Raw genomic sequence first — 19058 nt, forward strand, 5'->3', positions numbered from 1 at the left:
TATTTACATACAAACCTGTGTGTAGCACCCCCTCTCCTCCTCATCACCCTCCCTCAGTTGGATGACGTCTTCTTCCTCTTCCTCTTCATCCAGTTCACTCTCTGCACTCTCCCCTTTCACTTGCACACTCCCCTGCTCCTCCTCACCCTTCACATTGACACCAAGTCCTTCAGAGGAGGGTGTGCCATCGTCTGACCCCTCCTTCTGAAGCCTGATTGGTCAGAATAACAGATAAGACTTAAAAACAACATTCAGGTGTTTCGAATGACATACAGTATAAAGATATAGATAATGGACAACAACAACAACATTAGTCGGCCATTCAAACTGACTGGCTGTCAGATTTGCCACACCTGTGAAGACTTGTCCCTTCATCGTCCTCCTGCATGTCATTGGTCTCTGTTAGCTCCTCCTCTGTCTCCTCTGGGTGGGTAGGTGGCGGTCTGGGAAGCTCTGCCCCCTTTGATAGCATCTACACACACAAGGTAATGTTAGTGCATCAACGTGTGCATGTGTTGATGTGTGTGTTTGTGTGTGTTAACGTGTATACCTTGTAGTGTTTCTCCAGGAAGTGCTGGTGTTGCTGCTGAACCACCAGCTGCTGCAGAGCCTGGGGGGACTGGGGTAAAGGTGCACTCTGGGTCCGAGCCAGTGGCCGATGGCGGGGCAACTTGTTGACTGCTCGCATGCCGCTGGACACGCCTCTCTCTGCCGTAACCAGCGGCGACTGGCTGTACATGGGGACTAAATGGGGAGAGGATCATAGCATAAAGAGAATGAGCTGGATACTATGGATGGATATTGCTGTGTGTGTGTGTGTGTGTGTGTGTGTGTGTGTGTGTGTGTGTGCGTGTGTGTGTGTGTGTGTGTGTGTGTGTGTGTGTGTGTAGGTACCAGCTAGCATAGCAGTCTGTTGTCTGGCCTGCTCCAGCAGTAGTACATGTTGCAATAAGGAGGAATGGGCAGAATGAGAGCTGGGGGGCGGAGTCTCTACCTCTAGCCCCACCCCTGCAAAGAAACATAATTAAATCAACAGATTACAGTAGCACATGAGGCTGCACCCCATTCCGCTGAAAACAAACTGCCGGCTTTGACTGGCGGTAAATACAAATCCCTCCGTAATCTTTACAGATTGCGCCTATTTTACGTTAACCGGCCTGGAATCCTGACTAACGTTAGTCAGGCAGACAGCTGTATTATGTTGCTTCTGAGCGATGATCTGCATTATATTGAACCAGTTCACAAGAGGAGAAGTGGGTAAAGGAGCCCACTCAGTGTCAAGAGGTGACATCCCCACACATTTATTCCTACCTCACTGAATCAGTAGGTTATGCAGAACTATGACAACCATCCCTTTCTCTGTCCTTAATATACTGTGGTTTTAGTTTAGCTCTGTGAAAGAAAACAAACAGCCAAGGCTTTGTCCACCTGATGTTAAATTATCTTTCTCTCTCTGACACACACTCACTGCCATCTTTCTGCCATCAGTCTATCAATGAATATGGAAATATAACTTGTTTTTCCTCAATTGTGATCAAATTTAATTTTATAAACTAAGTACTCACTCCTGTTTTTCATATTAGCACCTATACAACACTAAGGTTTTCTCCATTGTTTTCACCGGTGAGCCCTTTCACCAAATAATACAATCTATTTCCCCAAGTACATCATATATATATATATACTGTTTCACACTGTTATTTTCATACATATATAATGTAAACTACTTTAATTGTCCTGATCCTGTTTTATTTTGCAATGGTCCAAGTTGGTTTCTTGGCTTATTTTGAAGTTCTCTCCTCTTGTGCCCTGTCGTGTTCACTTCCTGTGTATGATTGTCTGCCTTGCCATTATGTATTCCACCTGTGTTGCCCTCTCCAGCTGTGTCTTGTCTGTGATGTGTCTTGTCTTTATTTACCTTGGTCGTCAGTTTGTTGTCGTGATTATGGTTTGTACCTCTGTTTGTTTCTGCTTGTGCCTGTTTTTGGTTGAATTAAATCAGTTTATTACTTAAGTTCTTTTGGCCTGCCTGTTGTTCTGGATTTGCTCTCTGCTAAAACCTGACATTAATATGATCAATATAATCAATATTAGATTATGAGACGTGGTGAAGCTTACCTGCAGGTAGAGAGGATGTGGAGAGAAACTTCCCTGTTAGAGCTCCACCCCCTCGCAGTGATTGGATGGCTTGACACTCAGCCTCTTGTTGGGTAGACAGCGCCTGGGAGGGCTGTAGGTAACCACCACACACATCAGTGTGTTGATATAATCAACCAGCAATAGTCAACATTTGAGCCATAAAAAGGAGAAGCCTGCCCTGTTACTTCAGGGTACAACATTATAACTGTAGAAGACACTGTTTGAAAAATTACTGCACATTTTGAGTGGAAAGTCTGCCCCCTTTATCATTGTAGACTGAATACCGTTGACTCACCGTGATATGTGTGGTGGCAGGTAGGCCTAAGGAAATATTCGGTAAGGAGGGCGAGGTGTAGAGATTCAGAGGACTCAATGTCCCATCAGCCCCCAGCGTCTGATGGAGAGATCTCAGCTGCAGACAGACAGACAGACAGGTAGTTGAGAGGGTGGTCTGATGTTGCTCTTTCTAAAGCTGCAATCTTTGGGCTTTACTTCTTAAATCCATAATGAATAATTATGAATAACTTGTATCTCTATCAAACACATTTGTCAATAATTAAAATTGTTCCATTACATTTCATGTTGACACTCCACTTCATTCCTCATATATAAGGTAACATTGAGCTGGCATTTACAAGCCTTATTATCCCTGTTATAATAGAAAATTATGTTTCTATGCAGCAACACACTCCTAAAGGAAACCTTCCACAACTTTAATAGACGTTGCTCAAATTCTATATTGAATTCTATATTGCCCTCTGAGCAAGTATTTGATGGTTATGTCCTATCCTCCAAACACACTGTCTTTCTCTAGTTACTCAAAGAGACTAGAGAAAGAGCTTATGTGCCTCAGTACTGATCCAGCTCTGCTAAGTCAAAGTCTCAAATGTGTATTAGGCATTCAGTGTAACACCTTTTTTATCCAGTTTGTTTTAGTTTTGATTAATCATATTCTTCCCTGCTACTGTCTCTTGTGGTGAACCCCAAAGTTTTTAGGCTCTATTTACTTGCCATCATATATGCTTCTGATGGGATCTGTTTATAGAATATATACGATTCCTTATCATTGATAAGGACAGATATATTTCCAGTATAATAGATTTCCCCTTAAAACCAAGCAAAACACCTGATTTTCAGTCACTACTTAGCTTAAGGATGTCAAATGGGGGGCCAAAATATTATCCATCTTAATGAAAGTAAGAGAGGGGTCCTCATCATCCGTCCCACAATTTTTGTTCCGTTTTGATATTTTAAATTTCTCTGCGAAGCACTTGTTTTTTTTTTTAAATAAACGGAACCACAGTGAACTGTAGCAAGCTCCAGCTGTGTATGCAGTATGAAGAAATTAATGATGAAAATGAAACCAATCTGTGTACTACATGAGTCGGTGACTATAACATCAAATGGTAAAATAAAGTGTTTGTGTGTGTATACCTCAGTCTGTATGTTGGGGACCGACCCTGTGTTGCCATTGGCGATAGCCGAGTTGGAACTGTTGGGACTGCTGGGACCTGAACCTGGAGCACTATTACAGAGAGAGGAGACTGGTCGAGAGACACAAACACACACAGAAAGAGAGGGAGAGAGAGAGCGAGAGAAAGAGAGAGATCCAGACAGCATTCAAAATGAAATGCTCAAAAACAGCAGCTCAGAGATGCAGTGTTAAAGTTGTTTAACCTTGTATTACAGTCAGCATGTTTTCCTGATATCTGGTGAAAAGGGCTCATTTCCCCCATTCATAAGAGTGGGGACAAATCAGACCCCAATGACTGTGTCAGCAGCTGTCTAGGGAGACTATTAGTAGTAGTAGTAGTAGTAGTAGTAGTAGTATTCTGAACACAAGAATACTAAATTACCTTGAGGAACAGTCCATCTGGAGTAAAAGTCAGATTGGCTTCCTCCCAAAACACTGCACCATCGACCATGTATATACACTTCACACTTTAATCAGCAAACATGTACAACATACAAAAAACGGTCAAATATTCACTTGCTTTATTTTTTTAAGAAAGCTTTCGACTATCTGGCATGAAGAGCTCTATGACAGACATTTAAACTGTGGTAAAGGAGGTAAAATGTATGATCTGGTTAAATCAATGTATTTGGAAAACATGTGTGCTGTTAAAATTGGAGACAAACAAACAGATTTCTTCCTCCAGAGAAGAGGTGTTCGGCAGGGCTGTACTTTAAGTCAGACTTTATTTAATGTGTATATAAATGAACTTGGTGTCAGGAGAAAATAAGACAAATATAGCATAAATAATCAGGTCATTGAACACAGCATGAGCTATACCTACCTTGGTATAACCATAACAGTGTCTTGGAGCTTCAACATGGCAGTGAATGCACTAAAAACTATATGCAATTAAGAGAAAGTTTTATAATTTCCAAATTTTAATAAAAATCTGCCTTAAAATATTGAATAGTGTAATCCTGCCCATTGTGCTGTACTGTAGTGAAGTATGGGGTCCACTCAGTCATCAGAGCTTTACCCGTTGGACAAACATCCAACAGAAACTTTACACGCAGAATTCTGCAGATATATTCTACACGTACACAGAAACACACCAACAAATGCATGTAGAGCATAATAAGGCAGATACCCACTGATAAATAACATTCAGAAGAGAACACTCAACTTTTTTAACCACCTGAAAACCAGCCCCAGAGACACCCTCTCTTGTTCTCTTGCCCTTCACAGAGATTCTGAATGATCTGAATATCTGTGTGCTGTCAGAGATAGAAAGCAGAGACAGATCCTGACCAAGTACAGGCTCAGTGACCACAGACTAGCTATAGAAACAGGAAGACACAAAAAAACATGGCAGCCAAAAGAAAACAGAACATGTGGTCACTGTTGGGCAGGTGAGGTGGAGACAGAGATGCACTTTCTCCTACAATGTACAAAATGGAACGACATAAGAAATGTTTTTTTTTACGAGCTCAGCTCTATTCTAAGAGCTGAATGATCTCTTTAAACTAAAAATACTCCTCGGAGAAGGAGACGGAGCACATTTAGCTGCCCAGTATATATTAACATGCCACAAACACGCACACGCACACACACAGTGAGTGATAATTTACATAATGTATATAACGTGTCTGAATCTTTGGACTTATTGTTTTGTATTTTGATGCTTTGCTCTGGCAATATTGTTTTTCACACACGCCCGCACGCACTCACGCGCACACATGTGTACACACACACGTGTGTACACACACACACACACACACACACACACACACACACACACTAAACACACACACACACACACTAAACACACCATTACTGAGTCTACTTTTTAGCCTTGCAAATCATGTAAGTCTGTACAGCATGTGCGTGTGCTCACCTGATATCTCAATAGCTCTCTTTTTAAAGGTGCTGATAACGGTTCCATCCTTCCTCCGAAGGAGTGGAGAGCTCCGCCTCTCTGCCACCTTCTGCTTCAACCGTGAACGCACCTTGAGGTTAGGCTCTGAGACTGCACATCGGGAGAGAGAGAGAGAGAGAGAGAGAGAGAGAGAGAGAGAGAGAGAGAGAGAGAGAGAGAGAGAGATGAAGACTCAAGGCTCAGCCTGGTGAGAGAGAGACAGTCCCAGGGATGCAAAGCAATCACAAAATGAACATTAACTATCACAATATCTATAGTAATGTGAGTATGACTAAGTAAGTAATGGTGAAGGACAGTGTTGTGATGGCAGAGGGTTATTTTAAGGTGATGGATTATTTACCAACAGGACCCTATTAGGGCAGACACAGAAGCACAGACTGTCTGGTAATCCTACATTACACTTTGGCTGGCTAGTTTGCTAGCAGATGTACTTTAAAGTAGCTTTGGTTCAAAAGTCAAGGTTAAGGGCGAGGAGCAGGAAAGGGAAAAAGCAGCCAGGCTTAATTGGTTCAGCTGCCTAGACAGTATCAAGCAGTCCTGAATCCAGAAAAGCCTGGATGTTTTGTCACTGCTTCCCCTTTAAATACGTGGGATGAGGGCAGCCAATGACAGATCAGTCTGGGCAAGACTTGAAAATTGGCGTGGAGGGATTTGCACAAGTGATTTAAATGTATAGTATCCCAGGACACATTAGAGAATCATGCCACGCTGACTTTTTTCATTTTAGCAGAATTTGACTACAAAAATAATATGCCTAACCACAGTTCATGTGATTTGCATAGAGTGCAGCATAAGACCCTCAGTGTTTTAGCCAAGACCCTTTTAAGAGCTGGAAAGATTAAGAAGTCAGCCAGATACAACATTTTAAACCAACTCATGGAGCTAACATCAGCTTAACATGCTATGTTAAAAACTGCAAGTTAAGTAATTCAACTATCCCAAAGGAGACACGGAGTGGTGGTTCAGTCTGAGCTTTTTTTGGTAGCTCCTTTTTTTTCTATGTCCGAACAGGCACACATAAAGTAAGTAAAATAAGTTTTAAGAATGAAGGTTCATGTTTGATAAGTTTGATCTAATTGTTAAATATGATGGTTAAACACTTGTCTGGATAATTATTTGACCGTTAATGTTGACATATCTAGCTGCATTTATGAGGTGTTGAGTTGACAAGTTTTATAATTTTTGTCTCTTTGTTTAGAACCATGGCTAAAAATCATCAGCAATCCCCGTACATCTTGGTTCCGATTATAATAAATATGGAAAGATAATTGCAACAGTTGTTTGCTGGTGGTTTGTGGCTACAGTTAGAACCCTATATCCTCAAAATGCTAGCTAGCTACAGCTGTTAAAGTCTGCCAGTGACAGGTGTCATTTAAACCAAAAGGCTAGAAATTAAAAGCCTGCTTTTGTCTATTTCTGTAGGGAATGAAGGAACGCGTCAGTCTAAGTTTTCATCCAAGTTTGGAGCCAATTTGACAGAAAATGCAATTTAATCCTAATTTGCGAATGGGAATTAGTCTGGAACCTTTCAGTTCATTTTCGATTTCTAAGGGACTTTATCAATGAGGCTGACCAAAATGCTTCTCCAGAGCCATGGAATGTGACCTACAACCAATCAGCCATGAAAAGATGACAAATGCCGACAAATGAGACATTTGCGGTGTGAACAAGAATTGTCAAATGACAGCTAAACAGTACACTAAACTGTATTTCTAAAAAATTTAAGGAGAGAAATAGGCAATAAATTAACAGAATCTAGATTCATATTTGTTCAGCCCAGTCTTGTTTCACAGTTGATCATTTCATGAGCCTGGTAAGTTGTGCTACATACTACATAATCTTAAACCCGCCCCCCATTAGAAAAAACAGGTGGGATTGGTTTCCCTAGGATCTGGCCAGCTGGAAATCCATCCTAAAGGGAGAGGGGCCTGACATCCTTGCTAGAGCAAATGGAACATGACCTCTACAGATTTGTCTGGGAGGAACAGTTGGTGGCGCTAATTTTCCAGTCAGGTTCCATTAATCCATTGCAGAGGAAGAGGATGTTGTTTTCCAAATTTCCAGTGTTTTTCATGCGCAAATCTCTGGGCTACCTCTTCTCTGGTGAGTCAAACTCACACATACACATGTACAAACACACCTCACTTCACCTCTGCATAATCCTTCAACAGACTGCTTTAACAAAGCAAGGGACAAATCATGCAAACACACCCCTATCCTCCCTGTCTCTCCTACCTGTCTTGCGGAGCGGGAAGTCGTCTTTGCCCTCGTAGTTCCCAAGCAGTGGGGGCAGTTTGTAGGAGGGAGGAGTTCCTGGGGTGTTACTCTGCGGAGGAGAGCCCTGCTCCAGGGAGATGTGCTGGACTCCCCTGCAGACAGACAAACGCACACATGCAAGCACACATACATCCAAGGAGAAAGCAGGTTAGCTGGCTGGTAAAACAGTTTCAGTGCTTAATAGTAATTTTTGACAACCTGCTTAGTGCACTTTGTTTATTAATTTCCTAGAACTAATGCAGTGTCTGTTCACAACATGCCTGGTGCATGCTGAATGCTCGGCCTGTGGTATTGCTGCTACCTGGATCTCCACACCAGTTTGTTGAACCGACTCAAAACGCTCGTATATTACATATGCCAGGCCTTGATGTGGTGCTGTAACTGCCACAGAAATACACCAACAACAGAGAAGAAGAGACGGTGTTACGGCTGTGAGTGTTAATTGTTTTTGGGTCGTTGTTTTTCTTTGTGCTCCCCGGCTGTAGGTCCCGCCTTTCCACACCTGAAATCGATTGCAGCCTATCAGCTGGATTGGGGGGGATGAGGGGGATGAGGGGGATCTGCTCTCACCCTCGTCATTCCCTGAGAAGCGGCTTCGGTGGCAGAAGCCGTGTGTTTCTCTACAGCTGTGTGAAGCTGTGTGTCTTTCTCCACAGCTGTGCGAAGCCGTGTTTGTTTTTCTACAGCTGTGTGGGTCTTTTTTTTAATTTAATATACTAAAAGGTTAATAAAAACCTATCTTGCCTTTTAAAACGACTGGACCTTGACCGTCCACGGCCCGCTTGAAAGAGGTGGGCTTTAGCGGAGCCGTTTGCACATGTACGAGCACGAGCGTGCGCACGTGTGCGAGCACGAGCACAAGCCCTACGGCAGTAGCGTTATGTCCGCCTGTTCGGACATAGAAAAAAGAAGGACGGACCATGCGCGGACATTTAAAACAATGGCGGCGAAAGGTTCACGTTGGTGTGATGCGGAGGTGGAGTGTTTACTGCAGATTTGGTCGGATGAAAATATTTAAAAACAGTTGGACAGGACGCACAAAAACTCTGAGGTCTATGGAAAGATTTGTAAACAAAGCGACGCATCGCGATGACGTATATCAATGCATGTGACGTGTTACCGCGTGATGACGTATGGACAGGCAAGATGCATTTGCGTGAGGCCCAGGCAGTGTGAATACAAACGGGCTGGCCAGCGGGGGGAGAGGGAGGGGGGGGGGACAAGTACCCTAAAGCCCGGGGCACGGTACAGGCGGACAGTGTGAGTGCGCCCTTAGAGACTTTATTTAGAAAAAGAGATTAGAGAGCAGTGTAGACTTAGACTTCTCTTTATTGATCCCTTTGGGATGACTCCCGCAAAAGAAATTGAGTTTCCAGCAGCTTAAAAAAACACAAGGGAGGTATAAAAAAGTACAGTATAGGATAACCAATAAACTCTTAGCTAAATTAATACAGAAAGTATAAAAAAACAATAAACAGTAAGCAATAAACTCTTAGTCAAATATATATAAGGGAAAATGTAAGAATACAGGTCTTCTACACTGCACACCGCAGTGTAGAAGAGGACATTGGTGACCACAGACTGGTAAAACATCCACAGCTGTTTGCTGCAGATGTTGAAGGACCGCAGTCTCCTCAGGAAGTACAACCTGCTTTGTGTCTTCCTGTAGAGGTGGCTGGTGTGTGTTGTCCAGTCCAGTTTATTGTCCAGCCACAGCCCGAGGTATTTGTATTTGTAGTCCACAGCCTCCACCTCAGCTCCCTCTAGCAGGACTGGCTCTTGGTCTAGACCTCCCAAAATCAATGACCAGCTCATTCGTCTTGGAGGTGTTGAGCTGTAGGTGGTTAATGTGGCACCAGAGAGCAAAGTCCCCCACCAGACTCCGATACTGCTCCTCCTCTCTGTCACCCCAATACATCCCACGATGCTGTGTCAGCAGCGTACTTCTGTATGTGACACAGCTCTGAGTTGTAGCAGAAGTCCGAGGTGTACAGGGTGAAGAGAAGAGGGGCCAGCACTGTGCCCTGAGGGGCTCCAGTGCTGCTGACCACAAAGTCAGACGTGGTGTCCTTCAGCCTGACGTACTGTGGCTTGTCAGTGAGGTAGTCTCTGACCCAGTCAACCATTTAGGGGTCCACTCCCATCCTGTTCAGTTTGTCCTGAAGTATAGTGGTCTAGATGGTGTTAAAGGCACTGGAGAAGTCCAAGAAGAGAATCCTTGCTGTGCCGCTTCCCTTATCCAGATGGGAGTGGACTCGGTACACCAACATCTGGCTGGTACGTAAACTGCAGGCGGTCCTGGGTGTGTTGTACCTTGGGTCTGAGGAGGCTGAGGAAGAGCATCTCCAAGTCATTCAGCTCGCTGGGCCTGTTCTTCTTGGGAACCGGAACGATGCAGGATGTCTTCCAGAGGGTAGGCACTCTCCCTAGCTGCAGTCTAAGGTTGAAGATCCATTGTAGTGGTCCCCCAGTTCTGCAGCGCAGGTCTTCAGTAGTCTCGGACACACTTTATCCTGGCCTGCTGCTTACATGGGCCGGAGCTTCCTCAGCATTCTGATTAAACCTGTTGAAGAAGTCATTCAGCTTGTTCCATTGTCCCCCCTGTAGCTCTGGTCTTTGTGTTGTGACCTGTGATGGTCCTCATACCTTACCAGACCTCCCTCATGTTGTTCTCCCTCAGTTTCTGCTCCACATTTCTTTTGTAGTTGTCCTTAGTTTCCCTCACAGTGTTTCACCTCCTGCTGTGCTGCCTCCATGGCCCCCCTTTCCCTGCTCCTGAAGGCAGCCTTCTTCTTGTTGAGGACGTCCTTAACTTCCCGCGTTATCCATGGCTTATTAGGGTAACAGCGGTCAGTCTTGGCAGGGGAGACCACCTCTGCACAAAAGTTCAGATACTCCGTCAGACAATGTGTCATCCCCTCTATGTTCTCACTGTGCGGGTCGATCAGCACATCCCAGACTGTGGTGTTGCAACAGTTTCTCAGTGCACTTTCCATCTCCAGGGACCACCTCCTGATGGTGCGAGTAGTTACCATCTGTTTTTGGTATAGAGGGGTATACAGTGGCTGTAGGTGAACCAGGTTGTGATCAGACTCTGTATGCATCCCCTTCATTAGCATACAGGAGATCAATTGTCCTGTTGTTTAGTCTACAACCTGGTAAAAAACAGCCAAATTAGAATCCAAAGTTGCACGAGTCATCAGAGATGATCATAAATGCCTCAGGGTGCTGCGTCTGCAGCCTTGCAGTGACTGAGTGGGATGTAAACAAAGATGGTGATCATGTGACTGAAGTCCCCCGGCAAATAATATGGCCGCAGGCTAACAGCTAGCAGCTAGCAGATATGTCCTGGGTTAAACCAGCGGTTGTTCACATACATGAGTCCCCCATCTTTGTTTTTTCCGCTCGCTTCTGTGTCTCTGTCGGCTCTCACGGCAGTGAATCCTGGCAGGTCCACGCTAGCATCCAGTACGAGGTGGTTTAGCCATGTCTCCGTAAAGATGAACAAGCTGCTCTCACGGTAGACCGCTGGTTGTTCAGCGAGGACAGCTCGTTGATCTTGTTCGGCAGCGAGTTCACATTCCCCATGATTACGGAGGGAATCAATGTGGTCGGCCTAAAATGTGGTCGGCCTTATTCATTCCCATGCATGTGGCTCAGATTCCAGTTCAGTAAAAATTCTATGGGTCTGTCTCTCTCCTCTCACGCAACAGCACTGTTATGTGACACCGCGGGGTTAGAGGTCGGAGGTGGGGTGATGCCGATGCATTATGTAATTGTTTAACAATATAAACCCCAATGAGGGGTGTTTTCAAATCTTTCTTTCTGGGACCCAGTTTCAAAAGATCCTGTTTTCAGGCTCCGATAACACCGGTGGATGGTCGGCCAACACCGGTGGATGGTCGGCCAAAACCAGACTAAAGTTGCGCTGTTACAGGAAACCGCTAGTCCGTGTGGACGGGCCCTAAGTAAGTGCTAGTGCAGAAGACGCAGCTTAAATTACAATAAATGAAATATGTACCAAGTAACAAAAAATAATATAGATTTATAGTCTTTAGTTTGAGACTGAGTCAACATGTCATGTTACAGGGATGTGACTGAAGTGTCCAGGGACAGGATCAGCTCTCTGCAGCCCTCACCAGCACTTTGGGGAGAAGGAATGGTTCAGTCCGCCAATCCCAGGCTCTTTCTTATTGAGAAGGAACTCCTGCAGCTTCAGCTTCACCTCTGTACTGGCAATAGCACCTTCCAAAACACAACATAGAGTGAGGACAGCAATCAGTGTCTTGTGCTGTAGATACAGAACCAACATGTGCTAGTGTGGTAATAGCAGTGGGACTTACTCTCTTTGCCTTTCTCTTTGTTCCTCAGAAGCAGCAGTTGTTGCTCAAGCCGATGTTTCTCCTGCTCTTCATGTCTTTGTTGCTCCAGTTTCCTCTTCTGCTCCAGCTCCTGCTGCCGCTTTGCTGCCAACAGCTCCTGTTGTTGCTTACACACACAGACACACACACGCACACGCACACACTTATGTTTTACTGAAATGCCCATCAGTATGGTTCGTGTCCTCTGGACTAGCCAGCTTATGTCCAGGTTCAGAGACTCACTAAATGAGTGGATACCTTCAGGTGTTCCTGCAGCTGGACCTCATGCTGTCTTGTGAGCACTTCATGTTTTTTCTGGAACTCTGCAAACAGCAGTTGTTTCTGGAGTTCCTGCTGCTGTTTGAGGAGCACAAGTTCCTGCTGGAGCTGCTGCTCTCTCATGGCTGTGTCCACCGCCGCTGCACCCCCAGACAGAGAGCCCACCCTGGGCTCTGTCCGCAGATCCACTGGGCCTCCTCCTGCTCCTGGGCCTTCTCCTGGACACCCACCTGTTAAAGCAGCAAATGACAAGAGGTCAAATTCACTCATCCCAACTGCTTTGCTGATTGTGATGTGATGTTTTGTTTATTACCCCTTTTAAAAACTTTGTTTTTTTCCATCTATTTAATTGTCCTTTAAGTTCCTCTTATCACAGAGTGAGTTAAAACAATGGTGGTTGATCATATGACCCATTAATGAAAACACTTTTTGCTGAGTATTCCAATATCCATGTCTTTGGAGACATTCCCTTTCTAGATAGAAATACTCCACCATGTTAGTGATGCTGCTGACAGCGGTTTGGCTGTTGGCCCATATCGTCACTAACAGCTATGCTGCGTTCACTTGTAATTGGAAATCTGGAATTTGAACTTCTGAGTCAGGCTGGTAGTAAGGGCAGAAGTGTGTGTGTGTGTGTATTTAAGAGGGTAACATACAGGGGACGGACAGGAAGTAGAGGGGCAAATGTGTTTCAATAAACTTTACAAAAGAACGGGAAAAAAAAGTCAACACACATAGTGACCCTGAACCTGAGGAGATGGCGGCTCTGAAAGAACAGGCTCAGCTGCAGTTACAATTTACTGCCACAGAGGCCGCTAGAAACAAGGTATCTCAAATCTGATGGAGTAAGACTTTAACTGTACTTTGTATTTTTATATTGGAATTCCCCTCTAAGTAATTAGAGTTGTTCCGAGACAGAATTTTTAAGAAGTATCGGAAGCATTTGCATTACTGCCTAAAATACTGACGAGTTCCCTGAGTCTATGCACAGATAATTTGCTGATATCACCTTTAAAGTAGCTCCACTCGGACAAAACTGCTGTTTTCCCAGAAATCAATTCACTTTGCCTCTCTGTATTGCCCTATAAGCCTCGTCATCACGAAGGGGAAACTACTCGTGATGACACCCCTAATGCCAGTCTGATTTATCAGCAACCCTTCATGCCTTGTCAAAAACTGGGCCTCTCTCTTTCCACCCTTGGCCCTGTTATGGCCTCCTCTTCTTCTTAACTCCCTTGACCCTTTGACCCTGAAGCAGGCTGCTAAATGGGAAAATTATTCAGATCTGCTAGAACTGATTACAGAGTGAAAAAAATGGAAGTAAATCTGTCATTGGATTTTGAAATTCAAAAGCCATTTTTAATTTTTAGCAATTAATATTTATGCATTGAAAATATGTATCTGAATGTGTATGTATCTGCATATAAATCTTTATTTTTCAGCATTAAATATTAAAGGCTAAAAAAAAAGTTTTTTTAAGAGTGGCTGCTAGTTGGCTAATTCCACCACAAACTATGGATATACACTCAACAAAAATATAAACGCAACACTTTTGTTTTTGCTCCCATTTTTTATGACATGGACTTGAAGATCTAAAATTCATACCAGATACACAATATTACCATTTCTCTCAAACATTGTTCACAAATCTGTCTAAATGTGTGATAGTGAGCACTTCTGCTTTGCGGAGATAATCCATCCCACCTCACAGGTGTGCCACATCCAGATGCTGATCTGACATCATGATTAGTGCACAGGTGTGCCTTAGACTATCCACAATAAAAGGCCACCCTGAAATGTACAGTACATTTTTTTGCTTTATTGCGAGTCTGGGGACTCAGTACCAGTCAGTATCTGGTGTGGCCACCATTTGCCTCATGCAGTGCAACACATCTCCTTCGCATAGAGTTTATCAGATTGTCAATTGTGGCCTGTGGAATATTGGTCCACTCCTCTTCAATGGCTGTGCGAAGTTGCTGGATATTAGTGGGAACTGGTACACGCTGTCGTATACGCCGGTCAAGAGCATCTCAAACATGCTCAATGGGTGACATGTCTGGTGAGTATGCTGGCCATGCAAGAACTGGGACATTTTCAGCTTCCAAGAATTGTGTACAGATCCTTGCAACATGGGGCTGTGCATTATCTTGCTGAAACATGGGGTGATGTTCATGGATGTATGGCACAACAATGGGCCTCAGGATCTATTCACGGTATCTTTGTGCATTCAGAATGCCATCAATAAAATGCACCTGTGTTCTTCGTCCATAACAGATGCCTGCCCATACCATATCCCCACCACCACGGGCCACTCGATCCACAACATTGACATCAGCAAAGCGCTCACCCACACGACGCCACACACGACGTCTGCCATCTGCCCTGAACAATGTAAACCGAGGTTCAACTGTGAAGAGAACACCTCTCCAACGTGCCAGACGCCATCAAATGTGAGCATTTGCCCACTCAAGTCTGTAACGGCGACGAGCTGGAGTCAGATCAAGACCCCGATGAGGACGACGAGCATGCAGTTGAGCTTCCCTGAGACGGTTTCTGACAGTTTGTGCAGAAATTGTTTGGTTATGGTAAATGGTAAATGGACTTTTACTTATATAGCGCCTTTCTAGTCATCTGACTACTCAAGGCGCTTCACAGTGTCTGTCACATTCACCCATTCACACAGACATTCACACTGATGGCAGTGGACATCTACATACCATCTAATCTGATCTAACCATTCACACCACATTTACACACCCATGCGCAGCACGGGGAGCAATTCGGGGTTCAGTGTCTTGCCCAAGGACACTTCGACATGTGGACCGGGGGGAGATGGGGATCGAACCACCGATCTCTCGAACAGAGGACGACCCACTCTTCCACCAAGCCACAGCCGCCCCAAACCAATGCAAACCAATTGTTTCAGCAGCTGTCTCAGTGGCTGGTCTCAGACGATCTTGGAGGTGAACCTGCTGGATGTGGAGGTCCTGGGCTGGTGTGGTTACACGTGGTCTGCGGTTGTGAGGCCGGTTGGATGTACTGCCATATTCTCTGAAACGCCTTTGGAGACGGCTTATGGTGGAGAAATGAACATTCAATGCACAAGCAACATATCTGGTTGACATTCCTGCTGTCAGCATGCCAATTGCACGCTCCCTCAATGCTTGTGGCATCTGTGGCATTTTGCTGTGAGACAAAACTGCACATTTCAGGGTGGCCTTTTATTGTGGATAGTCTAAGGCACACCTGTGCACTCATCATAATGTCAGATCAGCATCTGGATGTGGCACACCTGTGAGGTGGGATGGATTATCTCAGCAAAGCAGAAGTGCTCACTATCACACATTTAGACAGATTTGTGAACAATGTTTGAGAGAAATGGTAATTGTTGAGTGTATATACGTACTAACTGTGATCCACCATGCTTTAATGCTACACTGCTTAGTTTCTGATTCAAAGTGAATTTTAATTTAGTTGGTCTGAGGACCATAGGAAGCGAGCCAGCGGCGGAGGAAACGCAACGCCGCCAGACGCTCGCAGCTGCCCCAGGTACCATCATGAGTTGGAGCTGTTATACCTCTACTAACAACAGCAGCCTCTCTCGTCAGTCACAAACAGCTTATCGATGATTTTCAAGCTGCATTTAATATCTACTGTAGCAGATTTAAGATGAGATCAAGGTTACCAGTTGTTTGATCAACCCAATTCGAGTACATAAATACATTACCGCAATGTTTGAAAATAAAATTGCCACTTGAAATTGCTTACACAGTGATCACTGCCAGTTATGTATTAGGCTAATTAACTACCTCAGCATCAAGGTAACAGCTTGTATTGGGTTGATCAAACAAGTGGTTTAGAAAACAAAGTATTAAAACTGGATTTATTCTGAAATACTGTTAATTTTTGTCGTTCATAATTTGATAGAATATCCTCTGTGGCTATACCACTGCTGTACTAGCATGTTTTTTTAAATAACCAAGGCACTTCAATAAAACAGTGTTCATTGTGTCAGAAGAGAAGATTTCACCAATGTTTTCTTCTATAGAATTCAAAAATGAACAGGAAGTGTAGAGGCCACAGCTTTGAATGACTTCAGCACATCTGCGCCCACAGGACATCACTAGTTTCTTACACTGCTCTGGTTTGATCTTGGTCCATTAATCTTCAGTCTCTTCCACAGTTCACTAACTGGAGTGGGTTTCTTAGACATTACTTTGTTTCCAAGGATTTTCCAGAGATTCTCTATGGGGTTTAGATCTGGACTCTGGGCTGGACATTTCATTGTTTCAATATTCTGAGCTTCAAGAAACTGTTTAACCTGTTTTGCAGTGTGACAGGGGGCATTGTCTTGTATGAAAATTGCAGCTGACGGGAGACAGTTGCAGTGAAGGTATTGCATGTTGCTGAAGGAGGTTCACATAAACATTTGCATTCAGCCTGCCATGTAGCTGTGCAAGAGGCCCAACTCCTGCTGCAGAAAACATTCCCCAAACCCTTTTGGGTTTACACACTTTGGGTTCAGTCTTTCCCCAGTCCTACGCCCAACATGTTTATTTATTTATTTGTTTCAAAATAAACTGAACGTCCTCTCATCACTGAAGTTACTCTGGACCAGTTCTCCTCTGTCCACACAACATGCTCCTCAGCAAAGGAATCAAAGGTCTCGTCTTTTGATTCTTTCTGCTGATGAGAGGTTTAGAGCGTGCTCACATTGTCCTTTTGGCCGCGGCCAAAACCGTTTTTTCAGCTAAAGTCTAGTACCTTTAAGCCATGTGAGTGCACCCGCTCCGCGCTCAACTGCGGCCAGCAGACCGTCCACGGCCCGCTTGAAAGAGGTGGGCTTTAGCAGAGCCGTTTGCACATGTACGAGCACGAGCGTGCGCACGTGTACGAGCACGAGCACGAGCCCTACGGCAGTAGCGTTATGTCCGCCTGTTCGGACATGTAAATAGAAGGACGGACCATGCGCGGACATTTAACAACAACAACAATGGCGGTGAAAGGTTCACGTTGGTGTGGTGTGGAGGTGGAGTGTTTACTGCAGATTTGGTCGGATGAAAATATTCAAAAACAGTCGACAAGACGCACAAAAACGCCGACGTCTGTGGAAAGATTTGTAAACAAAGCCACACACACGCGATCAATGCGTGTGACGTGTGACGTGTTACGGCGTGATGGCGTATGGACAGCAAGAATCATTGGCCAGCCCTGGCAGTGTGAGTACAAACGGGGCTGGGGCGCGGGGGGGAGAGGGAGGGGGGACAAGTACCCTAAAGTCCGGGTCGTGGTCCGGGAGGACAGTGTGAGCACGCTCTTAGAGCGTGATCACACTGTCCTTTTGGCCGTGGCCAAAACCGGTTTTTCAGCTAAAGTCTAGTACCTTTAAGTAGTGTGAGCGCACCCGCTCCGCGCTCAACTGGGGCCAGCTGGCCGTCCACGGCCCGCTTGAAATAGGTGGGCTTTAGCGGAGCCGTTTGCACATGTACGAGCACGAGCGTGCGCACGTGTACGAGCACGAGCCCTACGGCAGTAGCGTTATGTCCGCCTGTTCGGACATGTAAATAGAAGGACGGACCATGCGCGGATATTTAACAACAACAACAATGATGGTGAAAGGTTCACGTTGTGTTTACTGCAGATTTGGTCGGATGAAAATATTCAAAAACAGTCGACAAGACGCACAAAAACTCCGAGGTCTATGGAAAGATTTGTAAACAAAGCCACACACACGCGATCAATGCGTGTGACGTGTTACGGCGTGATGGCGTATGGACAGCAAGAAGCATTGGCCGAGGCCCAGGTAGTGTGAGTACAAACGGGGCTGGGGCGCGGGGGGGAGAGGGAGGGGGGACAAGTACCCTAAAGTCCGGGTCGTGGTCCGGGAGGACAGTGTGATCACGCTCTTAGTCACTGCAGAGTGGGCTTTAAGTCCAAAAAGTCTTAAACGAATAGGCACTGTGTGCAGAGACAGATCCGTTTCCTGTTCAGCACTGAACTGGAGACCAACTCCAGCTGCAGTGTTAAACTGATTCCCCATTGAGAGTCTTCTCATAATCCTCTTCTCTCGTGCTCTTTAACGTGGACGTCCGGCCTTTTTGAGGGACTTAAATTAATCTGTGTCCTTGTAAAGTTTCAATATTCTTGAAATCACAGACTGTTAACGCCCAATCTCTCTCTAAAGGCTGAGAGGGTCATCCCTTTGACCTTCATCTGGACAACCTGCTTTCTCAGGGTTTCAGTCACCTTACAGCAGATCACCATCTTCAAAGTAACCAGGAGAGCTGAAGATAAATAGGGTGTGTCACCAGGTGCCAGATTAACACCAATAACTGGGAGGGATCTGAAAGTGTTCTCTAATTTTGCTCACTGTTTTCTTCACAAAACAAAGGCTTTTGTTGAGGTGCCTTGGTTATTTTAAAAAGACATGCTAGTACAGCAGTGGTATAGACACAGAGGATATACTATCAAATTCTGAACAATAAAAAACAACAGTATTTCAGAGTAAATCAAGTATTAATACTTTGTTCTCTTATTTTATCTCCAGTGTACATATTTTTGTATGAATAAATAACCAAAAACCAAGTTGTTGTCTGTGATCTTTCATTCT

General features: G+C 44.7%; 1 protein-coding gene across 3 annotated transcripts in view; it reads right to left on the bottom strand.

The window, feature by feature from the left end:
- The window catches only part of hdac5 (histone deacetylase 5), a 98117-nt gene that overhangs the window by 55242 nt on the left and 23817 nt on the right, over window positions 1-19058 (bottom strand). For all 3 annotated transcript variants that reach the window (XR_014593587.1, XM_083931426.1, XM_083931425.1), the window contains exons 3-14: window positions 12428-12678; window positions 12152-12296; window positions 11948-12053; window positions 7767-7900; window positions 5490-5621; window positions 3574-3683; window positions 2435-2551; window positions 2119-2230; window positions 895-1008; window positions 551-744; window positions 354-472; window positions 16-211 (exon numbers count right to left, since the gene is read on the bottom strand). Coding sequence is in view for 2 of the 3 variants with exons in the window: in XM_083931426.1 (XP_083787552.1) it covers window positions 16-211; window positions 354-472; window positions 551-744; window positions 895-1008; window positions 2119-2230; window positions 2435-2551; window positions 3574-3683; window positions 5490-5621; window positions 7767-7900; window positions 11948-12053; window positions 12152-12296; window positions 12428-12678 (1730 nt within the window). In the remaining variant the exon portion in view is untranslated. The remainder of the gene's footprint in view (window positions 1-15; window positions 212-353; window positions 473-550; window positions 745-894; window positions 1009-2118; window positions 2231-2434; window positions 2552-3573; window positions 3684-5489; window positions 5622-7766; window positions 7901-11947; window positions 12054-12151; window positions 12297-12427; window positions 12679-19058) is intronic.

This window comes from Echiichthys vipera, assembly GCF_963691815.1.
Source record: "Echiichthys vipera genome assembly, chromosome: 17".
Classification (NCBI taxonomy): domain Eukaryota; kingdom Metazoa; phylum Chordata; class Actinopteri; order Perciformes; family Trachinidae; genus Echiichthys; species Echiichthys vipera.